The 24,898-nt window shown below is 38.8% G+C and overlaps 1 protein-coding gene across 6 annotated transcripts in view; it reads right to left on the bottom strand.

Annotated features, from left to right (window-relative positions):
* Positions 1-24,898, bottom strand: part of trio (trio Rho guanine nucleotide exchange factor) — an 820,581-nt gene that overhangs the window by 506,117 nt on the left and 289,566 nt on the right. For 4 of the 6 annotated variants that reach the window (XM_083135769.1, XM_083135773.1, XM_083135770.1 and 1 more), the window contains exons 12-14: positions 24,334-24,363; positions 20,875-21,084; positions 13,395-13,517 (exon numbers count right to left, since the gene is read on the bottom strand). In XM_083135769.1, the coding sequence (XP_082991895.1) occupies positions 13,395-13,517; positions 20,875-21,084; positions 24,334-24,363 (363 nt within the window). The remainder of the gene's footprint in view (positions 1-13,394; positions 13,518-20,874; positions 21,085-24,333; positions 24,364-24,898) is intronic. The other 2 variants (XM_083135771.1, XM_083135772.1) reach the window with 1 other exon arrangement.

Genomic DNA, 24,898 nt, shown 5'->3' with positions numbered 1-24,898 from the left:
AATATTCGCACAGTTGGAAGAAAAACACTAAATGTGTATTCAGTTTCTAATCCTTGCAAGCAAGTTCGGATCCTAAATAAAACTATAGGTCTATAGAGTCTCGATCAGTCCCCGGGCATAAAGTTAAATTTCGAAACTATTTGCATTGCTATCAATCATTGCCTCCCCCTCCCCTTTGAATAAGGCAGATGGAAAAGAGCACCGAGGAAGGAGGAAATCGTCAGTCTCATTTACAAAACTGGCATGTTTCTGTGCTTACAAGGCTTATTTTGAGGAAACTGGACATTGGCAATTCGGAACTTCGTCACCGAAAAGGCATTTTTGTGGATTTTCCTCGATCGCAACAGGCAAAGACTCCCATCCCCATCAACGTCACACCTCTCAGTAACAATGACTGCTTGTATTGATTGATTAGGTGTCTCTGGAACTTTAGCCTATCTTTCCGAAAATTTCTCGTTTCGAAAAATGGCTTCGATATTCCGAATTTTGAAAAGAAAAAAAATCAATCCGTTTGGAATACCTTCTAGAGCATTCAGGTGAATCGAAACTACTATATATATATATATATATATATATATATATATATATATATATATATACAGGGTGTTGCAAAATACCTGTTACAACGCTTGGGAGGTGATTCGACAAGTAAAAACAAGGAAAAAATGCCATGTGAAAAAATGTCGAAATCGGCACCGTTTTCGAGTGACAGGCGTGCCAATATCGCCTCACACTATGTGTAAAGCACAATAACTCAAGAAGGAAGAAAGATATCAATGTCGGATTAAAAGAATACAAAGAAAGTCGTGCCTGACGAATACAATGGTGCATCAATTGAGGCCCAGTGTAAATTGCGCAAGGGGACTCTCAAAGAAAGTAGAGAATCCCCTGATGGAAAATACAGGAAATTTACTACTATTTTCCACATAATGTTGAGATCGGAATGTAGGCAGTAAAAAATGACGACGTATGTCCACATGTCCCACTACTGCTGGGACACCGTCCCACACTCGGGAAATAGGAAATTCACTCGAAAATGACGCTATGCCATCAAATTACGCTCAGATTGATTTCAACTAATTGATACAGAAAGCCCCACTAGAGGCGCTGTGAGTGTAGGTCACCTGTTACGTATTAGTGTTGGTGGATACTACGTAGAGAGTGTAGTCGACCGTTGTTTTTCCTGTCTGTTCTGCGTCTCGCAGCGTGGAGTTTAGTCTGGCGTGTGTGTATGGTTGAATTGCGCCAAGGAATATTGTACGTAGAGTACGTATTTCCGTGTTCTTTCTCGGTTTGCAACAATTGCGTGGACACCTGTGTGACATTACGTGGGTGCTAATCACGGTAGTTGTGATCCGTCACTCGGAGGGACAGTGCCCCTGTTGCTGGGCAGTTCTCGAACAGGACAATGGTGGAGTACTCTACCCACGAGCTTGCTGATATGCATCTCGTTTATGGAGAGGCAAACCGAAACAGCCGTGAAGCACGGCGTTCGTATCACGAACGTTTCCCCAATAGGCGGTTACCAGAACATGCACTCTTTCAAAGACTTGATGCTCGACTGCGTGAAACTGGATCTCTACTACCCCGTAGGTGGGATTGTGGAAGAACCCGCACTGTGCAATTTGAAGAGGACGTGTTGGACGCGATACGAGTCCGTCCTGACACCAGCACACGTGTCATTGCTCGTACTCAACAAACCCACCATAGCAATGTGTTCCGCGTTCTTCAAGAGGAGGGGTTGCACCCATAAAAAATTGCATAAGGTGTACTACATACTGCCCAAGTACTTTTCTCTACGCTTGGATTTCTGCCAATGGTACGTGCAACAAACTCTTGCCATTCCAGATTTCCCAACAAGAGTTTTGTGGACCGATGAGGGAATATTCACCAGGGACGGCATGTTCAATAGCCACAACAGCCACGTCTGGGATATGGACAATCCGCATGCAATCATTGTGCGCCATCGTCAACATAGGTTCGCAGTGAATGTGTGGTGTGGCGTAGTAGGTGACCACTTGATAGGCCCGTACATTTTGCCCTCTACTTTGTGTGGTGGGAATTATCGGTTGTTTCTACATGACGTATTGCCTGAACTTTTGGAAAACGTGCCACTGGCAGGTAGACAACGTATCTGGTTTCAACACGACGGCGCCCCCGCACGTTTCGACCGGGGAGCCAGGGCCTTACTCAACGGTATTTTCGGCGATCGTTGGATTGGCAGGGGTGGACCTTTACAGTAGCCACCTCGTTCCCCTGACCTCACACCACTGGATTTCTTTGTGTGGGGAGAAATGAAAAGGCTCGTGTATGAAACCCCCGTGGAAAGTGCTGAGGATCTCGTTGCTAGTGTTAGTGCCGCTGCTGGGACAATTGTTGACATGAAAGAGGAATTTGCGCGTACCAGACAATCAGTGCTTCGCCGATGTCATCTTTGTCTTCAAGTCAATGGCGGACATTTTTAACAAAGTCTCTGAGTATACCGGTGTTTGTGAGCCCCTATCAGCACCGCATAGTGTCCTTTAGGAAAGGTGCGAGTGAAGATGCTGGATATCGCTGTACTTCATACCGTCGATCTGCATGTGCAGAGGCTGTGCGCTTCTCAGTGGAATCCCTTCCAGATGTGCTGTGCCTGGAAATGTTACATGCCATTGTGTGCGTTTTCTCGCCATTCTCCGTCTTCATTCCTTCGAGGATTATCCACTTTCTTTGGGGAGCTCTCTTGTAGTATACGTATGTACAGCCTGACGACATGTGGCCATTGTTTAACTTTCGTTTTTCGTACTCCAAAGTAGTGTGTCGACATTAAGGGATTGAAAACGTTTTTTTATGATTTTCCCGTATTTTTTTCCATTTTGGATGGTGTCCCAGAAGTAGTGAGACATGTGGACATACGTCGCCATATTTTACTGGCTACATTCCGATCTCAACATTATGTAGAAGATAGTAGTAAATTTCTTGTATTTTCCATCAGGGGATTCTCCACTTTCTTTGAGAGTCCCCTTGCGCAATTTACACTGGGCCTCAATTGATGCACCATTGTATTCGCCAGGTACGATTTTGTTTGTATTATTTTATTCCGACATTGATATCTTTCTTCCTTCTTGAGTTATTGTGCCATAAACATGGTGTGAGGCGATTTTCGCACGCCTGTCACTCGAAAACGGTGCCGATTTCGACATTTTTTCACATGGCATTTTTTCCTTGTTTTTACTTGTCGAATCACCTCCCAAGCGTTGTAACAGGTATTTTGCAACACCCTGTATATATATATATATATATATATATATATATATATATATATATATATATATATATATATATATATAGCAGTGTTTAGAAACGGGGAAAATTTTCAAAATGTATTTGGCAGGACAGGTCAAAAGGTCCACTAGTACCTTAACATCCCTTATTTATATAGTCAAGAGACAAATTGTCAATCACCAGGTACACACACGCTTTTGTTCCACTCAAAACAGAGTTCAAGAATTGAAACGGAAAATGAATGTGCCGGTTTTCGTGGAGGAGTGGTTAGCGTGGTGCGCTATATAGCCAGAGGTCCCAGGTTCGAACCCCGAGTAAGGTATAGCTGTATTCATGTGCTTGTCCCATCGTCAATTTCATTTGTTGATCGTCGCGACTAACTGGAGTGGCAGAAAAGAGACGTAACAACCGAAACAGAAAGAAAGAAAAAGACAGCATCTGCATCAGCATGTGTACAGTCACGGACACTGCCGGCTTGTAACGATTCAATTGAATGTCAATGTATGCATTACAAGCCGGCAGTGTCCGTGACTGTACAATGAGTTCTATCGACCTTATTGAGGATCAACGGAGAGTTTACAGCCCACAATAACCAGTGACTAAAAGCAGGCCTTCGTTAAAAAGTACCACCTCAGCATTGGGCTGGAGCGACTGTGAAAATTACGGATAAGCAGGGAGCAGTATTTGAACGTTTCCTTACCACGCATCAAAGTTATTCTTTTGATTTCAAGACATACAGAGACAATGAATCTTAACAAACTTCATGAAACACCATTCGTGTAGACACTTCACTGCTGTTATCCAAGATATGGTTTGATTGATTAATTTGATTTATTTTACTTCGCTTTTTGCCACTTTCGGCTAATCGCGAAGGATGAGGATGAATGATGATGAGATGAACTAAGGGACAATCACAAACATATATAGGAGACACATCACGAGCCCCAAACGGGTTATACTGGATGGGAGTCCGAACGCCAGAGCCTCGCTAGTCTGCAGGAACAGGAAAGGTCACCCCTTACACCCCTATCCGAGCTATGGAAACAGGCATGGGATGAACGTCCGCCACAGGGGTCCTCAATAAATCGACAATTAACACACGAGTAAAACGACGATTGCCCCCTCTCTCCGGGAGGTCTGGAACTAAAACCAATCTTTCAGTTCAACTAGTCACACAGCTAGAAGAGAAATGTCATCCGCCCCCTCAAAACTACATTAATTCGCCACTGGAAACAGGTGACATTCAGACATCCAAACTCAACAGTAAACAACACGCAATTACAACATACACTACACGACACACTTTTTAAACTCGACCACTTCACATGCTGCTAACTCACCTCAATTTTATGTACAATTCTTCCCGCCAGAAAACCAATAGTAAACTTATCTCCAAATGCTCACACTACACGGACCGGAAAAAAGAACTCGTTAAATACCACTTCACTCTCGGCACCACGTGCATTGACTGAATCCTGAATCTACAAACACGGAGACAGTTCAATCTGGAGTACGTTCCGTCGCGCCGACAGCTCTCATTGGTCCGTGTAGGGCGAGGCGGAGCTAACATTTTCCCGCTACCACGCAGTGTTGCCAGGCATTATAAAATGTTCATTCTTGCAACTCCTCCCCTCCTCTTTTTAAATAAATAAATAAATGTTTCAATATCGTCGGAATGTGCACTGCTACTAAAAAAAAACCTTCACTATACAAGAGAGTATGAATTTCTCTCCATGTTGCAAGTGGAAGCGGTTTTTAAGGCGATTATTAAGCTAGACACGATCAGGGGTGGATCCAGGATTCAGTTTTTTTTTTTTGGGGGGGGGGGCACCAATTTCCAAAAGTGTACACATAAATGCTAATGAAGATTACAGTACTACTTTAAATTAAAGTTTACAATGGTGAAACAAGTCTTTTATACTTTAATATTTCTTTAAGTACCAATTCCAGTCATCTGTACATGCAGCCAAGTTATTAAGAACAAATATATTTAAAAATTACATTGTAAAAAAAAACAATATATTAAAAGTAGCGTATTCCTCGCGAACACAGAAACGCACAAGTTACAGAAGTATTTTTATATTAAAAACAGTCTGTTTTACTTCATTTCTTAATTCTTTTTTGCTTGACATTTTAAAAAGCATTGTTATTATTATTAACGCCTTCTTTATGAATTCTTCTATCGTCAGATTGTAGAATTCATGTTCTGCATTTTCATTTCAGTTTTAGCAGCTTCTCAATTACTGTCCTTTGGTATTTCTTAGGGGTGTGCGGGATCCAGAAAAGTCGGGACCGGGATCGGGAAAAAAATTTCCCGTCCCGATCCCGACTTCGGGAAATTATTTCCCGACTTTTCGGGCTCCTGAGCAGTCGGGAAATACCGAATGGTCATTTTAAAAAGTCGTTAATTCTCGACGTTTTCTTCATTTTAAGTTTCTGGAAGTGCAAAAACAACAATCACTTAAAATGAAAATGACGTGTAGAATTCGAGATTTACAGAGCTTCGGAAAATTTGGAACATTTCACGTCCCGAATATCGGGATTTGAAAAATTTCCCGTCCCGCACACCCCTAGTATTTCTACATTAACTGTGAATTCGGTGAAATGATGAAAAGATCGTGCAGCACTAGCACTACACACGGGAATTTTTAAACCAACTTAACTTGAACAATTCAAGAAAGCTTTCCTGCAAGTAAAACAAAGGTTTTTGTTCTCTCATAGAGTTATATTAATCTGAGGAATAAGCGACACTTAGTTCACTTCTGTGACGAGCCATGTCAAATGTTGATCACAACTTAATTTCAAAGAATAGAAAATGTCTTCAGGAAAACTTTTTTGCATTCTTTTTATCAACTAATTGTAGAAACTTTAATGTATTTTTTTGATTCATTATCTCCAGTTCGGGCTGTTGATCTTTTTGCAAGTTTATTATCTGCAAATGTTGTCAGGAGAATTTCAGCGTGGATTTGAGTTTGCCGATGACGCTGTGATGTTTAAGTAAATTGTTCATATCATCGAAACCTGTACTGCTCCACACACCATTTTCATTTGAAAATAGGTCCTCCCAGATGGTAGAGTGGTAACGTTGTCGCCTTGAAATGAAGGGATACAGAGAAGGCACATATGGCCGTGTGCACGAACGAAGATCAAATTTTAAACTCGGATCGGGAAAGGATCACTGGAAAATTCCATTGCACGAAGACGGTTCAACACTTGATCGCGATCTAGGAACATCAAAACGAGTTTATCTTCTGATCGGCCATTCGCCACCGTTTTGGTGTCTGATCCTGGTTCACGATACTGACGCTTCGACTGCAAGCAGTTGTTTTTTAATATAAAAAGAGCGGAAAGTGATATCGAGGGCGTGCAAACGCTAGAGATGTTGGATGTATGCTGATAATTCGAGAAATGTGTAAATAAACTAAAAACTGCCAAAATAATAATAATAATTTGTGGTTCTGTGATGCAAAGTCGAAATGTTTCTAAATACTGTACTTTCTATCCCAGACACAAAACATGTGCAAGTGCAAGGTAAATTAGAACAGAGCAATGTTAGGATATTGCTACATGGTGTTGGAAATATGATTGTATAAATTTATGAAAATACATGTTACTGGCTATTTACACGACACGACAATATAAATATATAAGAATTAAGAAATGAAAAATTCAAATACTTACCACAGTACAGTAATAATAATAATAAAATATCTTTATTGAGCGGGCGAGGTTCAGCGTACGCTATTCTCTCGCGAATGCATTTTGTAAGGCATTGAAGTCCCTTAGAAGAAGGTTCCATGCTTTCTCCTTATCCTTTTTTCTTGTGCCGTCAGTTCTTTTTTAAGATTATTATTTCTTTACACCCTACTACATCCTTGTACTCGTCGACAAGGTTGATCAGTACATTTCTCAAATTCAGTTAAATTTGCGGCCTGAATTACTTTCTTCTCCTACACGTTGATACTTTAACACATCACACTACTCGATGGAGTTCTTGATTGTCATTTGTTTTAGCCAACCAATCAGGTATAGCCTTACAAATTAATCTCGGATCATTTGAACGGAATCTCGTGAACGTCGTTTTTCGTTGGTGCAATGCAAGTCTTTAAACCAAGTTCATTTAGAGTGGATTAAAATTGATCTCGTTCATCTGAACTTCGAAATAATCGGCGTTGGTGCACGCGGCCAATAGAGGTTCGGATCCAACCCGATTAGCCTGTCTACGCACGAAGTGGGCTTAGGAGCAGAACTCATTTGAAAATTGGACCGAAAACCAACAGTAGAGTTTTAATGCTCTTCTGCAACCACCTATTATTCCACATTAGTCTGGATTAAAATGTCGAACACTTTTTTCCTCTATTACGCCAGGTAGAGTCTAAATCGGACATTGATCTACCACCAGAAATAACCCCTCTCTTCTCTTCAAAACTTCTTGATCTCAAGCCCTGGACGAAGAGTGTTTCCAGCACCACCTACTCTCTCCGCCGCACCATTAGCTAGCTGCCGCACGCCCCGGAATGAGTTCTGTGGATTCATTCCCTTCGAGTCATTTGAACCGCACTGATTTGGTCAACTGTTAAGTATGATTTTTTTAAACCTATGTTTTTCATACAAATTCCAGAAATAACGCACATGGAATTTACTGGGATAACTGACAGAGCCAAACCATTCAATCGTTCATTACCCATTGTAGACCTAAGCTAGGTCCATAAAGACAAATACCAAGTGAAACCAGAGGAGGTTATTGGCATATTTGCAAGGAAACATTCACGAAAACTACACCTACAGCATGGGCGGTTATTCCATGGAATGAGTCATTCCCTCACAAAGTAGAACTATTAAATGCGTTTATGTCGTCAATTTATTTTTAGTGTCATTCAAACTATTCATATGTAGTCGTGCATCTATTTCTAAGGGCTATTGTAAAAACCGCGAGACTTGTGTCCTCGTCGTAGCAGACGACCATCAGTGTCCGCTTGCGTCATTTTCGTCCTGTGGGCAGGAGCGGAGTCTTGCTGGAATGTCCATTGCGTATCGCCGAAGTGCTGCTGGGTCCACGGAAGGACGACGTTCTCGAGAATGTCGCGGCGGTACAATTCTTGGTTGATTTTGACCCCTTGATCCACGAAAACCAGGGGCGTCTTGCCGCTTGCGCAAATTCCGCCCCACACCATGACCGACTTCGAATTTTGGCGGTGTTCGACGATGGCTGAGGTAAAGGGAGCCTCTGCAGACCAGGTCCTGTCGTTTTGGTGGTTGTGCGCCTGCTCCACGGTGAACAGCTTCTCGTCTGTGAAGAGAATGCGCTCCCATCGCTGACCTGCGGCCCGGCGCTTCAGAGGGCGGCATCTTTTGAGTCGCAGATGCTTGTTTTCGTCCGTGAGAAGCTGAACTTTTTGGAGCTTGTACGCCTTGAGGTTGAGGTTCTTTTTTGCCATTTGCCGCACCGATTCGCAGTTGATCCCGATCTCACGGGCGACTTTTCTCATGGAGACCCTCGGATTTCGCTGAACTCGCTTTTTGATGATCTTGCGGTTCTGGGACGTGTTGACAGTAGGCTTTCTTCCTCTTCCGGGACGGTCGCCTTCATGGCCGAGCTCCTTGAATCGCCGAACTGCGCCTGAGACTGTCATTTTTGGAACACCCAGCAAACGAACAATTTCACATTGGCGTCAAGGAAAGTGTCACAGTTCCAAAATTGCACTGCGTTTGGTTGACATTGTGAAACACAAAGAAAATAATCGTTATGAAGCCGAAACAACAGGTACAGTTACAAAAGACTATGGAGAATCCAATAACACAACAATTATTTGCCTATGGTACACTACATTCTTGGCAGGATACGCCAAACTTTGTACAGGTTATTTCTTGTCACCCTGTATTATTATTATTATTATTATTATTATTATTATTAAATGCCATTTTTATCTTGTGTGCATACATCATGCAGCAATGTCACTGGCATATATTCTGTTTGGATAATGTAATGAGAGTACTCCATTGAAACACTATGATATCGGTCAGTGGCATAGCAGCTGCCCCTGCAAAACCACTCAATTCAGTGGGGGAAGAAGGACTTGCGGCTTAGGGGTCACACGAAGTTCGATTCTCTACAAATTTTTTAACTCTTAAATTCATCAGAGACTGTAAGGTAAAAAAAAAAAAGTGATGTTGTCTGCATAGGAAGCAATGATTTCCTGTGCTGAAAAATGAACTCACTGTGCAAAAATAAAAACTAAGTTAACGCTGGTGCAAATTTAACAAGAAAATCTTCCACTCTTGGAGTATATCAACAATCAGTGAACTCTATTATAATTTCAAATTCAGAATCTAATGCCATAAAGTCGGTCAATTTGGTGTCCGCAGTGAGATATGAAATGGCCAGGCCATGATTCATGCATATGGATCATAATGAAGAGAACCTGATTATATATTCTTACTTACAACTGTTAGACCATGTCAGATGGTTGTTATTTCTTTCTTAATTGTACCTAATTTAAACATCTCCTTTTTTCATTTTGTGGCCCTTTCCAAAGCAATCTTTGCTTCAGAGGACTGGTGCTGAAGCCCCTTTTACATCATAGCCTAAAAATGGCACTGTTCTTGGCAAATATGTAAGCAAAAAGTTTCAGATGATCAAGCAAGTGTATGGCCATGGTCTGTAGTGGTCTCTTTAAGTGGCACAAATGTTTTGCACATGGGAGAGAGAGAGAGTTTAGAAGTTGAGCCAAAAATAGTCAGATAGCCAGATCCAAGAATTGCAATGGTGGTGCTTGCCAACCACTCCTCAAATGGTACATGATGTCGCAGCATGTATAGACTGTTCTCCAAAAAGTATATAACAGGCACAAAAGGAGGGGGGGTGTTGTTACAAACATGATAGAACAGTCATGGACATCCACAGGATGGGCAAGCAAGGCAATTTTTCTAAAACGATGTTCCTTGAAAATTACAGCTTCAATATTAATTTCTGGAGTACTTGTGATGACCCTGTACCGGTCTTATTTGGAAAGATCATTTTCTTATAATAATTAATGCAAATTATTGTGACAAATATGAAATATATGATTTAGGCTTGACATTTATTTTCAAGGAGGGGTGTGTCCCCCTACCTTCCCTTGTTATTCTTGATTGATTGATTGATTTATTTGGTGTTTTAAGTACACATTATGGCTAATCGGGACTGGACCTACAGTTTAAAGTGGGATCCGAACATCTACATGCCTCCCACCGGGTATCAAACACGGGACCGCTTGACTACAAGGTAACGATGCTACCACTGCACCATTGTGGAGACCCTAGTAGTTATCCTTGAGAACAGCATGTGAGAGAGGAGGCAGGGAAATTTGAAACTAACTGTACACCACACAGCACTTTTCTTTTCTATTTCTGAATAGAAATCATGTCCAAAAGAAACTAAGATATTTACCTAAGGACAACTCTTTAGCTAATTGGTGCTACCTGTAATTCATAGAAACACTAAAATGTCTCATGTTATTTCATGACACATACAAACCTTGTAAAACAGGACGTTATTCTGCCTCATTATTTTTTTTAACCAAAATCTAAATCTCTATGACTAAATTATCTTTACAGTATGTCTTCAATAGCGCAATTACACCAAATATGACATTCCACAATTTTCAACCATACAGTCATGCTGAGACAGACAGACAGACATGCTGTTTTACCATAGCCAGGAGGACAACCACACATTGGCAGATGTGATTGAGGGATGGTGGTTAGCTTGGGAGTTTAATCAAAATGAAATTATATCCTCAATTTCATGGTGCATAGTCTTACGCAAATACCAGAATGGATAGATTAATAGAGATATCGAGGAAAGGGGCACTTTAAAGAAAGGGTAAAAATACAGTGGAGCACAAGGAACATACCCTTAGACATGGAGACAGGACAGGTCGTAAAAAAATGCAAAAAATAATGAACTGGCAGTCACAGTGAGGCACCTTGCTCCTCAACATAAAAAACACTCCTATCCAACCTGCTCAACAATTCTTTCAGTTGAGCAGCAATAGTGGCTGTCCAAACTACACTGCTGGACAAAAAAAACCGGACACTTGCATTTTTTGTGATAACGCATAAATTCTGATTCGAAGGCTAACTAAATGTTGCAGAAATTATTGGAAATAAGAAAACCTGAATATATTCAACAGAAAGCAAATTAAAATTTATTGTTAATAAGATAAATTAGAACATAAACGAAAGTTATAGAAAACTACCAAAACAAATTAGAAAAAAAAATCTTAGCAATATTTTTTTTAATATTGTTAACTGGTAATGGTGGGGTATATAAGCTGTCTAGTAGCGGGTGTTACCTCCCCTGCCATCAATTACAGCTTGTAACTGCCGTGGCATACTTCGAATAAGGTTGGCAATCACTTCTTGGTCCAATTGCTCCCATTCTTCTTGAATAGCACGTCTTAGCTCTTCAATTGTTTCTGGAACTATTGCGCGGTTTCTGATATGTCGTTTCAGTTGATCCCAGACGTGCTCTATCGGATTTAGGTCCGGACTTTGTGGTGGCCATTCTAATCGTGTAATCGCAATTTCATCCAAGTACTCCGTGACAATATTCAGAATGTGAGGACGTGCATTATTATGCATAAAAACAAAGTCCGGGCCTATGAATGGTGCATATGGTACTACATGATCTGCCACTCATTCTGTAATATACATGCAAGCTCCCATTGCCCCATTCTCTACCAGAACCAACTCTGTATGTCCTTGTAAAGAGATACCTCCCCAGACCATGACACCACCGCCTCCAAAGGGTGTTATTTCAACAAAACAACATTGCGCATAATGCTCATTAGGTCAACTATACACATGTTCACGCCCGTCTGATGAACGTAGGTTGAATTTTGACTCATCGGAGAATAAAACCTTTTCCCACTGCTCCACATTCCAATGTAAGTGTTTTGTAGCAAAGTCCAGTCTTCGCTTCCGGTGACGTGCTAACAACCAGGGACCTGTAGCCAGCCTCCGAGATGATAAACCACTTTCATTCAGTCTTCTACGAACTGTTCGTGAATAAACCACAGATCTATGAACATTTCTCAAACGTTGTGCCACAATATTTGAAGTCGTACGACGATCTTTTAAGATTATGATATGCATTAAACGATCTTCCCGTGCTGTTGTGCATAGTTTCCAAACAGAACAATGCCAGAACCCGGTCTTCTACCATAGGAACCAGTTGCATCATACCGTCTGAGAGCTTCATGGATAGTACTTCGTGCTATATTTAGCACCCTAGCAATATAGTGCACACTACGACCATCATCGCGAAGAGCTACTGCTTTTACTACCTCTTCACGTCTCATTTTCAAGCTAGCAAACTTACAATACACTTGCAAGAAAAATACCAGCGATGACAATGTCAATAATATCTGTTACTATGGTTACTATGAACCAAAATTCATGCCTCTCTAGACATTAAAAAAAAACAGGAATTGAAAATCAATAAATTAAAAAAAAATTGCATGAAATTAATTTTGAGCCTACTAGGTGTTCCAAATAAGTAAATACGAGTAAATAAATAAATAAATAGATAAATAATAAACGGAAAAACTATGGAAAATGTTCAATAATGAATGTTCAATTGTTCAATACTTAACTGAGAGCGTAATTCATAAGTAATTGCAATTCAGATGTCAAATATTAATGTGTCCGGTTTTTTTTTGTTCAGCAGTATATATTACATTATCATTACTCTTTTCTTACAAATGCCACTGAGTGCATTCCTTCGATCTTTCATCTTACGACCTCCTCTAGAGCAATCAGCCTCAAAGTCGAGCATCACATGGATTTTGTTACAGCTCATTGATTATTCGACCCATATACACTAACAAGCATGTTATGGCACTTAACCATCATCTGCAGTATAAACATATACTTATCCATTCCTACAGGCTTCCTGATGATCAATCCATTCACCAGAACACAATCACGTTTCAGTACTATTGCGATACACTTGTAAGAACAAAATTCTAATAGATACATTACCTCTGCCACTGGAAAAGAAATCTTCACAACTAAAACGAAATAAATAACAACATCTATCTATCTACATCTTCTAACTACAAAACATTAGAAATGCCTTCACTTACCTGAGCAACATTTTCAAAATGCTCGTGGCTTTTCTGATAAACCCTTGACTTCTGCAAGTTCCTTCCAATTCCAATATTTTTCCTCAGGAACACTTCACCGTGGTTTTCTAACCAGTCTAAAACCTGAAATAAAGAACAAGACATTGTAAATCATGTCTAAATATATCCATCTTAAATTATCTTTTAAAATTATAACAATAATAGCAATCCAGAAAGTATTGTAGAATAGTGAGTTATTTTAAAAGAAAATTAAATTTGGAAAAGACTAGATATCCCTTTTTATAACAAGTTCAACATTGTCCCATTGTTGCTAGGAAAGAAGAGATAAAGAAAGTCACAGTGTGTGATCAAAATGTGATAAAAATATTGCAGGATAGTGAGTTTTTTTTCCAAAGAAAATTAAATTTAGAAAAGACTAGATATCCTCTTTTCAAAACGAGTTCAACAATGTATGATAGGTCCCATTGTTGCTGGGAAAGGAGAGATAAAGTCACAATTGTTTATCAAAATGTGATAAAAGAATAGTGGTTCTTTTTTAAAATAAAATTAAATTTAGAAAAAAAGGCTAGATATCCTTATTCAACTTGATTTCAACAACGGAAGTAAGGTTTCGACGTGGATCAATTACCCCACCACTAACATTCCCCATAATTCATTTACAGATATTTAACAACTCTCGTTCTCAATTTCATCACAAGGTTTCGCACGGTATTTCTGTGTGGAACAGGCACACCTGGGAATTCTGTTGAAAATCATCTATATCGTACATAAAAGCATTTTGTTGTATTGATTGATTGAGTTGGTGTTTTAAATCCACTTTATGCACAGTTAGGCTAATCGGGACTGGGCCTACAGATTAAAGTGGGATCCGAACCACTATGTGCCTCCATCGGGAATTGAACCCGGGACCACTTGATTACAAGACGACGACGGTACCACTGCGCCATCGGGGAGGCCTTACGTTTTGTTGTAATGTGCACATATGTGCCATTATTAAAACTACAGCAAAACACAAATAACACTTGGAACACTATACGCTTAATAAACACTGTATAAAACAATAGAAAAACGCAAGAACACTTGCAACACGTAACCACTTTAAAAATACGACTGAACTGAGATCGCGAAGTTACTGAAATGAAATGGCGTTAAGAAAAAAATCCACAAGTTATGCCCAAAGCCATGTGTTTCACGAGCTGTTAGGAAACTAAAGTGCCCTTTTAGCGTGTCTTGTTACCAAAGCTATGTGAAATTTCCTAAAACACATGCCAAAAACGAGTGGATGCACAAGGACAACATTTCCAACATCCCCCGTGGCAATTAACGTGCTTATTTTGAATGTATAATTCTGAGAACTTGAAGTCATTTCGAAGCTAGCGGCTTCCATAGCGGAGATATCGCACGCGATTTGACGGGAGTTGGGAGTCTGGGCTGATGCCAAGCGTGCCGCCATGACGTGCACAAAGGGGAAAGAAAGACCCTGTACTATATATAATTCCTGGCCCCTGTGTAGCCAAATGGTCAGCACTCTTACCTTTGGTGCAAGTGGTCCCAGGTTCGATTTCCCGTGGGAGCCTCCAAAAATTTGGCATTTAACCAGCATCATGAGGACAAGTGGGAAACTACTTGAAAAGAAGAAGTAGTGGGCTCCGGTCTCAAAAGCAAGAAAACGGTGGTGATGGGACTCAATGCGCTGGCCATACATCACCCAATTTTTTTATAAAATAAATTAAAAAATAAATTCTGGCAGGCGCAGGCCCTGGCAACACTACTCCAATATAAAGTTCCAAATATTCCATCAAGAAGCGGAATGACTCATTCACCATATGTAACCAGATGATTGCAATAGGCTTTTCCTTAGAAAATGAAACTGCATATGTGAACATTTACTTTTCAAAATCAGCATATATGAATTATGCCTTTATGTACTTAAACTGTATAACAAAATGCAGATTCTGGCACTAAATTGCTCTATTACTCATATTGGTACAATTATACAAGGTCTGGCAGAATGATCTCCCCTTTTTCAAACAGCCATAAAAAGACCAACATAATTTGAGTTTGGTTCTAAGTTCACTTTATGCACAGAATCAGAACTGCTCAAAGTGGGATCTGAACCACTGTCCAATGTGCCTCCAACAGGTACTGAATCTGGGACTCCTTCATTACAAGGCGACGACCTTACCATTACACCATAGATCCTATTCCAAATTTTATTTTACCATCACACAGAACAATGTTCCCATTTAGTCATCACTGTGTTTTGCCTCCTTTCGCAGTCCTTCAAGGATATGGAAATTGAAATACATTGAAACTGAAGCAAAAGTAGTTGAATTAAAAATAAATGGGGGAAAAACAAAAGAAAGGAGAACAAATGCCACAAAAAGCAGAAATTGGAAATACGTAACACAATTATCGAAGAAGTGAAAAAATTTCAATATCTTGGAGCAATAATAACCAAAAATGGAGGAGCAGAAGATGATGTCAAAAACTGAATAAGCAAAGTGAATATAGCTTTCATTCAACTGTATCCAATATGGAGAAGTAAACAAATTGGATTAAGAAGAAAGCTCAGGATATTTCAAACAAATGTTAAGTCAGTTTTACTAACAGTTGGGCTGAAAAGTTCGTAGGCTGACTCACAGATGGTGTTACTAGAATTAAATCCATGTGATTTTTACTTAGTACTAACCTTCAAAAGATACGTGTATAAATTTCACAGCTGCCGGATAATTAGTTCATGAGATATAGCATTGTGAGTGAAGCAGCTTTTGTTATTGTGAAAAAATGGATAAAAAAGCATTTCGTGTGTTAATAAAGCATTGCTTTTTGGCGAAAAAAAATACTGTTGAAGCCAAGGCTTGGCTTGATAAACATTATTCGGACTCTGCACCAGGAAAATCAACCGTTGAGAAGTGGTTTGCTAAATTTAAACGAGGCGAAATGAGCATCGAAGACGATGCACGCAGTGGACGCCCCAAAGAGGCTGTTACCGACGAAAACAGGCCCGTAGCTAGAGGGGGGGCAGGGGGGGCAACTGCCCCCCCTGAGAGCCTGCTTTGCCCCCCTGTGAAAAATACAGAACACATTCCTACCTGGAATTCTCACAAATCTTTACAATTATATCATGTGTTACTCTAACAACATAACAAAGACACTTATTGATTTTGTGATTTATTAGGGTGTATGGGATTCCGTACAATGTCGTATCAGAATTGGGGGAAAAATTCCCTTCCAAATTCAGACTTCGGGTAATGATTTCGCAATTTTCAGTATCTAGAACAGTTGTGACATTTTGAGTAGTCTTGTATTAAAGGTAACCTAATGTGTTCGGATGTTTTTCTTGAATGTGTTGCCCTGAACTTGGAACTGCTTACATTTTTATTTCCAAAGTCTACCTTTTGGTAATAGTGATTCATGTGGTAGAGAGAGGGAGTGGATATTTGATTTTTGTTACTTAGCGTTGCTTTTCTGCCTCATCTAGCTTATCGCAACAATGAGTGATGACGTGAAATTGATGAAGAGACACTCATATACAGTGCCGCAACTACAGGGGGCAGGGGGCATTGTCCCCTCCCCCCGACATTGGACGGAAGTCCATTCAAGGGGAAGCAAACATTGAAGTAAAAAAACAAGACTAGGAGAATCTAAGAATAGCAGGACAATTGGATACTCATGATGGAATTAGTTTTTACGTGTTCCTTGCATTTTTCTTTCAAATTTTATACAAATAAAAATACATTTCGTAAAATTTTCTTCCTCGCTTCGCTCGCAATGTCTGCTTTTCTTATAGAACAAGTTCAGAGCCATAAATAGCTGTGGGGCGACGGGAGTCGGCCCTGGCAGCCAAACGATACATATGAAAAAAAAAGAAATCTTAAAGAGAATAACATGGCACCCCGCCCTATTAAAACAATTTCTTTCTATGAAACTTAATATGAAATATTAATGATGACACTGTAATCCAAGAAGTCATTGATCAATCGAGGGATTCCTATTTGTTTGTCAGGTGTCAAAACGTGTATTTCAAATAGCAATATAATACTGAACAATTCACACAATATTTTGCTAAATGGTTAATGTAACCAGTAGGCAAACATTGTCTGTAGTGATGCAAGAGTCTCCCCTTTGAAGGAAATAGAGTCCGTGGTGAACTAAGGGACCCATGTTTTAATGTTTTAGCAAGTACAAAAATGTATTACAAATTTTTACAGAATTCATCAAAGTGTAGATAATATGTAACAATTATTATTTAATTAATTCGATTCTTCTTGCATAACACAACACAATGGTGTTGTTGGATTCTTGTTAGATTCCTTTGTGCGTAAAGATCTTGCATACTGGAAACTAGAGGAAATCATTATGAAGTATGATTTATAAAGGGCTCCCTTAATCAGTTCTGCAGCTGTTGGTACATATTAATCATCTATTAACATTATCGACCTGTAAATATCAAGTAGATACAGTCCCTATTAGCCTATTTATGTTAAACTTTATATTCTTTGGCAATCTGGAAAAGTCATTATCGTAATATTGCTATTTGATGTTGCTCGAAGTTTTTCTTTGTTCGTTGCAGTTTCAAGATATCATCCCTTTTCTGTACTATCTCTTTTGGGGGAGGGGGCAAGTGCTTCTATGTACCCTGTCAATGCGACACAATATATTAAAAATTTGCCCCCTCTAGGATTGACTTCGCCCCCCATACAAAGAATTCCTGGCTACGGGCCTGGACGAAAACATCAAAAAAGTCCACAAAATAATTTTAAATGATCGTAAAGTGAAGTTGATCGAGATAGCTGAGACTTTAAAAATATCAAAGGAACGTGTTGGACATATTGTGCATGAATATTTGAACATGCGAAAGCTGTGTGCAAAATGGGTGCCGCGCGTGCTCACAATCGATCAAAAGCAACAACGTTTTGATGATTCGGAGCAATGTTTAGCGATATTCAACCGTAATAAAATTGCTTCCCCATCCACCATATTCTCCAGATCTGGCCCCCAGTGACTTTTTCCTGTTTGCAGACCTTAAAAGAATGCTCGCTGGAAAGAAATTTAGCACTGATGAAGAGGTAATCGCCGAATCTGAGGCCTATTTTGAGGCTAAAGAGAAATCGTACTATAAAAATGGCATCGAAAAATTGTATGACCGCTATAATCGTTGTATCGCCCTCGAAGGCAACTATATTGAATAATAAAATCTAATTTTGTCAAAAAAATATTTTTTACTATGTTAGCCTACGAACTTTTCAGCCCAACTGTTATATGGCTGTGAAACTTGAAAGGAAACAATTAAAATAGGACACCAAATACAAACATGTGTGAATAGGTGCTTAATGTGGATCATGAATGTAAAGATATAACAAATAAAAAACTTTGTTATATCACAAATCAGAAACCAATCATACAACAAATAAAGAAGAGGAAATGGCAATGGATCGGGCACACCCTGAGAAAACCGGATGGCTCAATAGAAAAGGATGCTTTGGATTGGAACCCCCAGGCAGATGAAAATGCTTCACGGAGGCCCTATGCTCCACTAGGACCGATAGGAAATAAGTCGAAGTCAAGTGTTTTGAAGATTATATCATCCAAATGTTTGCCCACACTCATAAAGCCTCACCCTGAGGTTCCGCATTGCTCGTGTAGTCATTGCCGCTGGTGTTGCTGCGATCACATTGCGAATGGCATCCTTCAACTCCTCAATTGTCTGCAGCCTATGTTTAAAGACTTCAGCCTTCAGGTATCTCCAAGGAAAGAAATCACAAGGGGATAGGTCTGGTGACAGAGCCAACCATGAGATATCACCATTTAATGAGTTGAGGTGCCCTGGAAACATTTGTCCCTGAACTTCCTTAGAAACTATTGTCGCGTGTTCTGTACTCATCTTGTTGGAACCACAAAGGTACATTTCCATGTTCATTCAGTTTAGGCTCCAGAAAGTTGCTAACATCTAAACATAGTGTGTAGATGTAACAGTCACCACATGTCCTGTTTCCTCAAAAAAGTTATGGCCCTATAATTCCAAATTCTGCAACAGCACACCAAACCGTAACATGGTGGCTGTGGAGAGGTCCCTCACAGAGTTGTCGAAGATTTTGTGTGGCTCACTACCAAAAATTCAGCTTATTGACGCGGCATGATAAATAAAAATGAGCTTTATCAAACAGGATGAGATGGAACATGGTATCGCAAGCAGCCTACCATGTACGCCAGTCATGTTCTTTAAGTTCCTGGACCACCAACATATTTGTACGGATGGAACCTGAGGTCTCCGTATAGAAATCTACACATACTATAGTCAAATATTCACAAGGCAAGAGCACGCTTAGCGGTTGAAAGTCATGGAGATCTGGTAACAACCTGCCTCACTGTTGCAAAATTCTCAGGTGTTCGAATGCTGCGACATCTACTAGGTGATAACTGTATTAAAGCTGAACCACACTGTCTGAAATTGCATACCCACAACAATTTGTTTTTCTTGTCAGGCACTCTTCCGTGTCGACCTACTCTGATGTGCCTACAAAATAGCCGCTGCAACACAATCACAGAGTCACCACTTCTAAAATAGGTTTCCAGCACAAACACACAATTTTCACCAGTCCACGCCATGATCATGGGCATCGGGAGGGGGGGGGGGTGTTGAATGGGTCGGTGGACCCCCCCCCCTGGAAATTGACATCGTTCATTTAAAGATACAAGAAAGCTGAAAGTTTGTTACTCTTATTGTTAAGAACAGAAAAAAAGTTCATTTAGTAGTTAGTATTCGAACAGAATAATCAAAGTAAAAATGCATTGGATCAAAAACATTGAATGAAAAATACAGGAACAAGGTTATACTCTATCATTTCATCCAAAGAAGAAATGGTTCCACACTTTTCAAAATTCTAGATACCACAACAAACTTTATAAAAAAAAATCCCCGTATAATTTAAATCCTTTTCTTGAACAAGATGTGCGAAAGTTAATATCAAAATGCATTTCAGATACTAATTGCATAAAATGCAAAAGAAATAATGAAAAATAGATGTGTTGGTATTCACTCGTTTTGTGTATCGAACCTCCACATTTATATAATAATAATAATTATTATTATTATTTTTATTTCAAATAAAATTTATTTTTATTAGTTTATAATATTTATTATTGTATAATGACATTAATAACCATGGTAATAATACTCATTGTTATTTTTCTACTATTCAACTTTTATCATTTGCCTGACCCCCCCTGCAAAAATTTCTGGCGACACCCATGGCCACGATGGCAACTAAAATAGCATGGCGTGTGCTGCTCAAGGATATATGACTCGACCACCCCCTGCCAATACAGTGCATGCTGTGGTCAAGTTAAACCAGAGATCATTGACCCTGTAGACAAATCCTACCAATAACCCAATATGCCTATGACAGCTGATACCACTAGAGTTCTGATAATTCTCTCCTGACCTTAACATATAAAAGAGAAGCAAACACATTACCTGTTTGACATCTTCCTGGAAAAGACGTAAGGCTAGCCTCTGGTGAAGTTTGATTTTTTTGGCATGCCACTTTTGCTCCAAGGTACGATGGTGATTAAGTATTTGATGAATCACAGCTAAAACGTGACTTGCACCCTCAGAATAATCAGCAGCTGGGTTTCCTGCTTGGCGACTAGAAGACTCGTAAACAACTTGGCCATCCACAGTTACCTAGAAATTGATATAGTGTATAAATAGCAATGCTATATTTTAAAACAAGTGATACAGTATCTAGTTTATCTTGATAATCCAAATTATCAAAAATTCTAGGAAAGAAATCATCTATTACTGTAGTATATTGGACACTTGACTCAAGTTTAACATGGAATATGAATGTATTATTAGAAAGAACTAATGGTAAATGATTACTATTTGTATTAATCATTGCCAAAAATTAGTGAACAATTCACATTCAAGAAGTAAACAGAAATTATTTTTGTTTGCAACATCTTCATAAGAACTTTGTTATTTCAAATCTGTAAAATATGGTAACAGATTATTTAAAATTCAAAATATTTTCCTTCCTATTAAAAGCTCATCAATTAATCACTATCCTTAACAGAAGACCAAATAATATCAAAAAATAACAGAAACACACATTTTATACCCATTATATTGCTGAGTACTTTGAATTACCAGACTCATAGAATGTTTAAATATAGTTAACAAGGAAAATTACTAAACTGAATTTTTCCCTACCCCCAATTCAAAAGACATCAAAATCTCATTATTAATAATGTTTCTGTATCAAGTACTCTCTCCAGTCATGTGGTGCAGTGGTTAAGCACAGTGTGCTGCAACACCAGAGGTACAGAGTTTCAACCCTGGCCTTGGCATGGGTGTTCTTTGCGAGTGTTCCTTCATCAATTTCATCATATCATCACTCATCGTCATCGGTACAATTAGCCACAAGTGACAGAAAACAGACACCAAGTAACAAAATCAAATAACGAAAAATCAAGATTGAAAAGAAACAGACAAGAAAAATTGAAATATGCTGAAGTTTACCTTTGGAAGTTTTAATAGTTACTTTTATATTTTTACCTCATCATTCTCATTGTGTACTTTATACATTGTGTAAGAAACTAAAGATGTCCTAACAAAGTTAGTAACCACAAGCAAGTAATGCCTGGTAAGGGCATTTGTCACTTCAAGTCGTTGAAGAATGAATGAATGAATTTGTTAAAATTTTGGGTGCAAAGTTAAAGAGATAATAGTTCCACAAGGAAATTCTGCTATTAAGTGACATGAGATGAGTGAGTCACTGAATGGTCATGATAAAAGGTAGCAAATACAAAAATTAAATTTTTGAGAACAAGACTCCACATACCAAAGCATATCATATTTTCACTGGTATCAAAGTCATGAAACTATTTTCAAGTAAATTGCACTACACTTTTTTCGATTGGCTACTATATTTTTCCATTCTATAATGGCTGCAAGGAAAGTAGAGGATATTTTTATGAACAAGTACAAAGCGAGAGCTCTTACCATATTTCTTATATACAGGAGTCTGACTCCCAAAAAAAATCTTTGGAGATCCTCTCATCTAAATAACGTTACTCATTTTCACTTTTGTGAATAATGAACTTTTTCATCCAGAAATTAATACTTCCATAACAGTGACTATGATTTCATAATACATGCAGAGAATTGTATAATAATTGTATAGTTTATATTTTCCTTTACTTAATGGGAACAATAATTATATAATGTGTATACATTATTTATTCATTTTCAAAACAAGAATCATGTGTAAAAAAAAAAAATTAAGGATACCCAAGTGCATGTGCACACATGTCATGAAGGCATATGGAGTGATGTGGAGGTATAGAACTCCACATATTCTTGATCTCGGCCATAGTTGGGATGATGTGATCAGCATCATGCACGGCTGGCTACCTTTACCCCAAACGGTTACTCCCAGGAACTTATTTACGAGGCTGGGTGGGCCTCAGAGCCACACAGAAAAAGGGAAATTAATTGAGAAAATTTCTAGTGCAGATCACCTGCCCCTTGAATTTGGGTTTTCCGCACGTAGCAGGATGCTCTACCAACCAAGCTACCGCGACTCCATCATATGTTCCAACCTCAAATAATAGAAAAGTTTTCCAGTTTATATCAACAATTGCTGTGTGTTCATCAAGACATTCACAAAGGAACAGTTATGCCCAGGTCAGAAATCGAACCTGAAACCGAGATTGTGAGCCGATTGTTCTATGTACTTGGTCACAGGGAGGGACTATAAGCCACAAAGCAGTGATGGATGAGTTTCCTCTCGAGGTACTGGAGGGTGAACTGTTTTCGTCATCTACTGTGCACATTGAAGATGACATTAAGGGAGCAGTTTTTTTTATCCTTATGTTCACTGAATGTTTATCCTTTTAAGTTTTAGGAGGGGAAGTCTCTTCCTGGGTTCCCTGAATCCAACTGCGGAAAAACCTAAACAAAAAGACACAAAACACACAAAAAGGTGTAAAAACACACTTTTTGCAGTTTTGTCCTCCTTTTGTAGGTCCTTATAGGGATTAATAACTAAGCACTAACAGTCAAAATAGGCAATTATAGACACTATAGAATTTATTTATAATAAGTAACCATGTTACCCTCAAACCTACTTCTTTACTGAAAGCATTCAAATCTGATCACAGGACAGAATAGGACAATATACGTTCTTCTGATGGAGAAATCAACAAAGGTTTTGAAATGCTGGGCAAATTAGAATTGCAAACAAATGTAAGTGCAAAGAAGGTTTTTCTCTTTCATAAGTGAAGCATTATTCAGTCTCATCTTAAGGTACACTAGGTGGAAAAAACTATGCCCCACTCAAATAATAGTGGTCCGTAGCAACATTTTTTTAGTGCAATTTTAACAGCTGTGTGTTACATTGTGTGCATGATGAAGAGATGACAGAAATCAGCTGAGATTCAAACTACTTTCACTTTCAATTCGAAGAAGAAACAACCCAAATTGAGAGCTGAATGTTTCCATGTCAATATATTTTTTAAGTTAATGTTCAGTTCCAAATTTACTTGTATTTGTAATGTTAATTTGTGTACTTACATCAACCAAATATTTCATTAAATTGTGCAATAATTCACACAGATACATAGGTGTGTTAGAAAGATGGAACTATTATTTTATTGTATGAAAGATACTAATCACTAAAGATGTCACTATTGAAGACTACATGTGAATAAAAACAAAGCAGGTGTTAAAGCATACTAGTTAATTCATCTGAAAGAAACATTATGAAGTTAACAAGAGAAACACACACATACATGTGTAACTATATTAATTGTTGTAAGCTAATTATAAAAGTGCAATTTTGATCACGATTTATAATGCAAAGTGCGGTAATACTACTTCTAAATCCATTCATATGGAAGGTTTTAGAACAACAAGAACTGAGAAACTTACTTTATGTCCCTTCTGCACTCTTCTTGAATTCTTAAAAAGGGCAAAGAAATATATTATTAACACCTACTTTGTTCTAAAATAGTGCAAAGATACCTGAATTTATGTAATCAAGAGCTGGCTTAATTTTTGTGCTTCCTGATTTGAGGTGGCCTACAAAATTTCCAGAAGCTATTTTCCTCTTTATACCATATTTACACGTGTATAATGTGTGTGTGAGTGTATAATGAGCAATCTGGTTTTGATAGGGAAAAGCGACAAACAATTATATCTTGTACATAATGTACAGTACAATTCAGGTTCAAGAAATGGCTTTCTTAGTTGCAGGTCGTGGAGCTCTTGCTATGTGGACCAAGAGGAGAATATCGTCTTGTGTGTACAATGAGTCGCTAACCCATGCCACATCTCCCATCAGTGTTTAGTATCCCAAAGCTTTCACTTTTCTGTACCCACCTTGTTTATTCTGTGGTAGAAGAAAACCAGATCAAAATTATGTTATGGATATTCAGCACTCAGGAAGTTATTTTCTATTATTTCTCGCCCAACAAATATCCCTGATACACATCCC

The sequence above is a fragment of the Lepisma saccharinum genome, chromosome 14, assembly GCF_977018435.1.
Source record: "Lepisma saccharinum chromosome 14, izLepSacc3.1, whole genome shotgun sequence".
NCBI lineage: Eukaryota > Metazoa > Arthropoda > Insecta > Zygentoma > Lepismatidae > Lepisma > Lepisma saccharinum.
Note: the sequence above shows the minus strand (reverse complement) of the source record. Positions and strands in the feature narration are given on the sequence as shown.